The sequence below is a fragment of the Siphateles boraxobius genome, unplaced genomic scaffold (assembly GCF_051911475.1).
Source record: "Siphateles boraxobius isolate OS27281-9 unplaced genomic scaffold, OSU_SipBor_1 98, whole genome shotgun sequence".
NCBI lineage: Eukaryota > Metazoa > Chordata > Actinopteri > Cypriniformes > Leuciscidae > Siphateles > Siphateles boraxobius.
Window position 1 is genome coordinate 1,310,899 of NW_027509228.1, and position 6,000 is coordinate 1,316,898.

At 37.2% G+C, this 6,000-nt stretch overlaps 1 protein-coding gene across 1 annotated transcript in view; it reads left to right on the plus strand.

The window, feature by feature from the left end:
- The window catches only part of LOC143733350 (uncharacterized), an 80,414-nt gene extending 76,786 nt beyond the window's left edge, over window positions 1–3,628 (plus strand). Inside the window, exon 6 of the mRNA XM_077225035.1 lies at window positions 451–3,628. Coding sequence (XP_077081150.1) covers window positions 451–702 — 252 coding nt within the window. The 3' untranslated portion in view covers window positions 703–3,628. The remainder of the gene's footprint in view (window positions 1–450) is intronic.
- Window positions 3,629–6,000: the final 2,372 nt, after the last annotated feature.

The following is a 6,000-nucleotide window of genomic DNA, read 5'->3' on the forward strand; positions in this document are numbered from 1 at the left end:
CCGGAGATATTTGTGAATATATTTTTAAGAACCGCTAATAAACTGGGCTAAAACAACAGGTGATTTGATTATGCAGCTTTCTATGTTCCTATGCAAAACATCTCAAAAATCACATTCACATGTGGGAATGAATGAATGGACAGTGTGAATGGAGAGATGGTTATGTGAAATGATTTGTAAAATGCAGAGTAACTCATCAGACATCATCATTCTGTGTGTTTGTCTCATTTCAGCTGTTACGGTCGCTTGTTCTTCCTGTTTTCTTTGATTATGTCTCTCACTCTGCCATTTTTTTTTTAGTTTTTTTCCCCCTAGAGTTCAATAGTTTTGCTGATGTCATATAAAATGTCTTTGATCTAAAGTTGACTATCATGTTCTTCTCGCTGTTTGTGGTTGTTCTGATTTGTGTTCCGTTTTCTGATTTCTGTTTTTCTCCTCGATGCATGCTAGTCTCACAAGCGACTTTCCAAAGTAAGCATTTCTCTCTTCTGTTTTGTATTCACTCAGTCTTACACCCGCTGTGTCTGCATACCTCCTCCAGTGATCTGTTTCTCTGTTATTGATTTGTCTTGTCTGACTCTGCCTGTTTGTGTGAATGCAAGTGTGTGTCCAAGTGTTTGTTTAAACAAAGACCATCCGCTTTCCTGTTGGCAGCTGTATGTGTCACCTGTGATTCTTTTATTCTGCATAATAGATCGATAATGGGTTAAAGAGATGAAGTATTTGACTCAGGTCTGCACAATAATCGTTACAATATTGTTTATTGTTATTGTTTAATTGTTCTCATTTGATAAATTTATTTGGTTTCACTTTATTTTAAGGTGGCGTTGTTACAGTGTAATTTTAATTAAGTACATGCACTTGTATAGGGTTTGGTTTAGGGTTAGTTACTTTAGTTATTGCAATAGTAAGTAAGATGTGTAACTATGTCACCTTAAAATTTGGTGTTGCCATCTCCTTTTACATTTCATCCGAATCAATGCAATTTGACATAAGCACATATCAAGAGAACGTCAAATCATACGCATGGTTTATTTCCCCTCATTTAGTTTATTTATCATGTACTTTAATACATTCTGTACATTTTGAAAACTGGTCTTCTCACAAAAAATACTGAAACAGTAAAAATTCCTAGCATTTAATTCCAATAATTCCAGAGTATGTTAACATTTTTCTAATAGAACAACAAAAAAGACTTTTTTATCATAGCACAGAGGTTGCATAAGTGTATTCATTCCACAACCACAATCTCAAACAAAATAATCGAGATTCATGTATGGATTTATTCAACGTGATCTCATTAGTATTCGTCGGTACATTTACTTACTTTTCTATAGACAATGAAACCCACAATATTGGCATATCGACAGCACTAAAACGTAAATGATATATGTATGAACAACTTTACAGATGTACAAATGTGTATGAATCCCTGTTTATTAATCCATTTATATTTTTGTATTATTATTAAAATTAAAATTGTGACATTAATATGTTGAAACTGTTGTATTCAATTGTCATATCAATGACACAACAAGGATTACAAAATGTTAAACAAGAATACACTTTAAAACCTTTAAATGAATAACATTTCTGTAATCGTTTAACCGTTATTTATTTTGTTTGCTGTGAAACACAGATGGCATTTTCTCATGACTGACAACAGAACCATAAAATATGCCAAAAATGCAACATAAATTCACAAAAGTAGTCCATTTTATTTGTGCGCTGTAATCCGAATCTTTAGAATCCGTGTGATCGTGAAGAACAGACCCAAATTCTAGCTTTTATTCAGTGATCTTCGTCTCTATTCTCAGCAGTGACCGTATGTGTCAAATCCCGCATTCGTAATCAATTCAAAAGGAAGTTTTCCGGCACGTTTTTCTGCAGTGATATCCAACGCTCAGTGCTTCGCCACGGATCGTGACATGACGAGTTTCGCTTCACCGAGTGCAATTAATTCTCAGCAATTAATATCTAAAATTCTGCTCTGTTCCTCATACAAAATTATTATATCCCGCCAACACATCGTCATCTGAAATACTTTTGGTACTGCTTTTGAAATGTTGCGATACATAAATTGTGATTACACTTGTCTGCCTGTTATGTTTTCTTTATAACTCTGCATATTTTTAAAGAAATGGTTATGGGTACAGTAGGTTTACAGATAAGAGTGGGATTAGCATCTTAAAATAATGCTATGGTGTGTCACGGCTGGTGCAGTGATCGCATGACGAAGGAGAATTAAACAGAAAACTTTTATTAAAACTTAAACTAATAGCCTTCAGGAGAGCATAAACGAGCATAAACTTCATAAACGAGACCCAACAAAGAAACTGAGAGCTTAAATACAGAAGGAGACATAATGACCTGAACAGAAACAGAGCTGTGAAACTAATGAACAACCAAGGAAACTAACCAGGAACAGAACACAACGCCCCCTTATTCACTATTCCCTACATTAGTCCACTAATATACTATAGTTCACCTGAGGGAGTGCGTGAATTCGGACACTGAGGAAGGCCTGCCGCTTTTCCATAGTTTGTGCTTGCTGTTTATTAATCACAAACTGGCAGCTCCTGTAGTAAGATGAAAAAATGTATTATTTATTATTATACATTATGGGTATTCTCTAGCCGTTGAGTGTATGTCGGTTCATTGTGGTGCATTGTGGGATTGAATGATTGAGTGCACTCGATAACGCCCACTATGGTTTCAGATAACACTACAAATGGCTGTCCCTTCAAATAGTGCCCTATTATATAGGGGAGTATAGGGGGAGATTTTAGACACAGCCAGTGAATCGAAACCAAATCTGACTATACTTGTTATATATACATATAGTGTTACTAAAATCTTAATGTTCTTACACATTTCTTTATCATGTTTTATGTATTCTTTTTATATCATCTATAAAATCATTTTGTTGTTTGGGGTAGGGTTAAGGGATCTAAAAATGTATCTATAAAATTGTAAAAAGGCAATTATACAAATATCTTTATGATATAAAGATTCATAAATGTTTTAAAAAAATTTTTAGCTGTAAATACGTAATAATGTTTACGTTTGATTGTTGTTAATACGTCCAAATTGTACGTTTCAGCATTAAAAAATGTACGCTTTATATCTGTAAATGTTACATATAGACCCCTTTTCAGTTGGTAAACATGATGACGTTTTTATGTGGGCGGAGCTTAGGTGGAGGGAGAACGATCCCTGGCCGCTTCACTAGCGCTAGTTTGCAAGTTTTGTTAGCTTGTTTTTTAACAATGACGGGAGAAAATCAGATTTCATCTTAATGTGCAAGGTCACTCACTGTCCAGGACCGCGATTGTTATTTGCAAAAGTTAAAGGGATACTCCACTTTTTTTGGAAATAGGCTCATTTTACAACTCCCCCAGAGTTAAAGTGTTGAGTTTTACCGTTTTTTAATCCATTCAGCCGATCTCCGGTTCTGGCGGTACCACTTTTAGCATAGCTTAGCATACATCATTGAAGTGGACAAGACCATTAGCATTTCTCAAAAAAAAAATGACCAAAGAGTTTCGATATTTTTCCTATTTAAAACTTGACTCTTCTGTAGTTACATCGTGCACTAAGACCGACGGAAAATGTAAAGTTGCGATTTTCTAGGCTGATATGGCTGGGAACTATACTCTCATTCCTCACTGATAACTGGTCACTCACTGTCCAGGATCACGATTGTTATTTGCAAAAGTTAATGTTAACGGACGGAACCAGATTGGCCGACCCGTACACGCTCAGTCAATGGATGGACGATCTGTCAGGATTAACGTTACCTCGGTTGAGTGAGTGGCCAAACTACACCGACCTGATAGAGAAACCGAGCGTAAAGACAAACTGAGGGCATTTAAATCTTTAAATGCCTTTAACTATGTGATGAATGGTCTTGACTTGTGGCAACGTTACATTGCGCGGTCCTGCCCAGCGCCAAGGCCAGAAGACCACAATGTAAAGAGTGACATTAACAATGTGAATATTTTCTAGAAATAAAAATATTTTTTATGTATTAAAATTATATTAATTAACTATGCATTTGATTATTCTTTCTTACCAGGTGCTTCAAAAAGTCTATCACAATCAATCACAACAATGTATAAGATGATTCACAAATAATCACAATAATTTAGAAAACATTATGCGATAAAATTTCAAATTGGATCCTGTAGGTGATTCTTGCACCCAGAAACACAACAAGATGACATTTAATAAAAATAATAATCATTTAAGCTCCTTATTATGTAGCCGAATCTGTGCTGGTTTGTATTGGCCGCCTCCAGTTTTCACTTTGTTTTGCCTCCAGCTAGCGCCGTGACGTAAGTGTGACGTCGGTGCAAAAGGGGTCTATTAATGCTTATGTATTAACAATGACACCAGGCTGATGTATTACAGTTCGTCACTGAGATTATTTGATTGTAGATTTATTCGTGAACAGCACAAGCTGTCTCGTGAAGAAACACAGACTGGCTGTATTACACTCAGTGGAGATCGACGTACATGTTTGCCTGTGTTTTCAGATCATCAGTGCATTTTTTGCATCCTAGAGAAAGCATGCGTGCATGGTTGCCATGTTGGGAAGATTCAGGAAAACTCTGTGATCTCATCATGGCCACCAGAGGACCGCCTTTATGTACGCCTGTATTATAGAGATTTTAATAGCTGATTTTACAACACTGATATAAGTGCATTCATTTAAATTGTGGGTAAAAATTTGGCATGCAAAACTTTCAGCAGTTTTAATCTATATGACTCTTGAATGCTGTGATGAAATCATTGGATAATCATCTCTACTGTATTTGTCCCATGAGTCGTCTGTGGTTTCAGACTGGTTATGATTTATGTAGTAGATCGAGGGAATTCCCGACTTATTAATCCCGAATTATTAATCAATCCCATGTAAAACAGACATAAATCTTTCTCTTTCTTTTCTTTTTTCTTTCTTTGTGAAGTACGTGTTATTCCAACAGTTAGTACGATGCTATTATAATGACTCGATAATCTAATTAATACGACAAAAAATTATTCAAATTGCATGTAGGTTGGATTTAGTAAGGGTACTTTTTAGATTTGTTTGGTATTATATTAATAGACATTTCTCTCTACTCCGTCCTCTGTTTTGGATTCTTATTTCATTATTTTATTTTATTTTATATGAGTGTTCTTATGATGCTTCTTTAAAATGCTGTTAGGGTTAGACAGCCGACTGACACGAGCAACGCCAGGGTCAAGGGTTCGATTCCTAGGGAACACACTTTGGATAACAGCATGTGCCGAATGCATAAAATGAGCTTCCAGTTTCTCTGTTTTCTTTTTCATTCTGTTTTCATTGTTTTACAGTATGACAGATTAAACCTGATTAAAGTAAGCATTTCATGTTGTTCTTCGATTGACCGAACTAACACTACCTTAAGTGTTAGTTCATCCGTGTTAGCACTCCTGAACTATTCTTCCAAGCCTCTCTCTCTCTCTCTCTCTCTCTCTCTCTCTCTCTCTCTCTCTCTCTCTCTCTCTCTCTCTCTCTCTCTCTTCTCTCTCTCTCTCTCTCTCTTCTCTCTCTCTCTCTCTCTCTCTCTCTCCTCTCCTCTCTCTCTCTCTTCTCTCTCTCCCTCTCCTCCCTCTCTCTCTCTCTCTCCACTCTCTCTCTCTCTCTCTCTCTCTCTCTCTCCTCTCTCTCTCTCTCTCTCTCTCTCTCTCTCTCTCTCCTCTCCCTCTCTCTCTCCCTCTCTCTCTCTCCCTCTCTCTCTCCCTCTCTCTCTCTCTCTCTCTCTCTCTCCCTCTCCTCTCTCTCTCCCTCTCTCTCTCTCTCCCCTCTCTCTCTCCCTCTCTCTCTCCCTCTCCGTCTCTCCCTCTCTCTCTCCCTCTCCTCTCTCTCTCTCCCTCTCTCTCTCTCTCTCTCTCACTCTCACTCTCCTCCTCTCTCTCTCCCTCTCTCTCTCCTCTCTCTCTCTCTCCCTCTCCCTCTCTCTCTCCTCTCTCTCT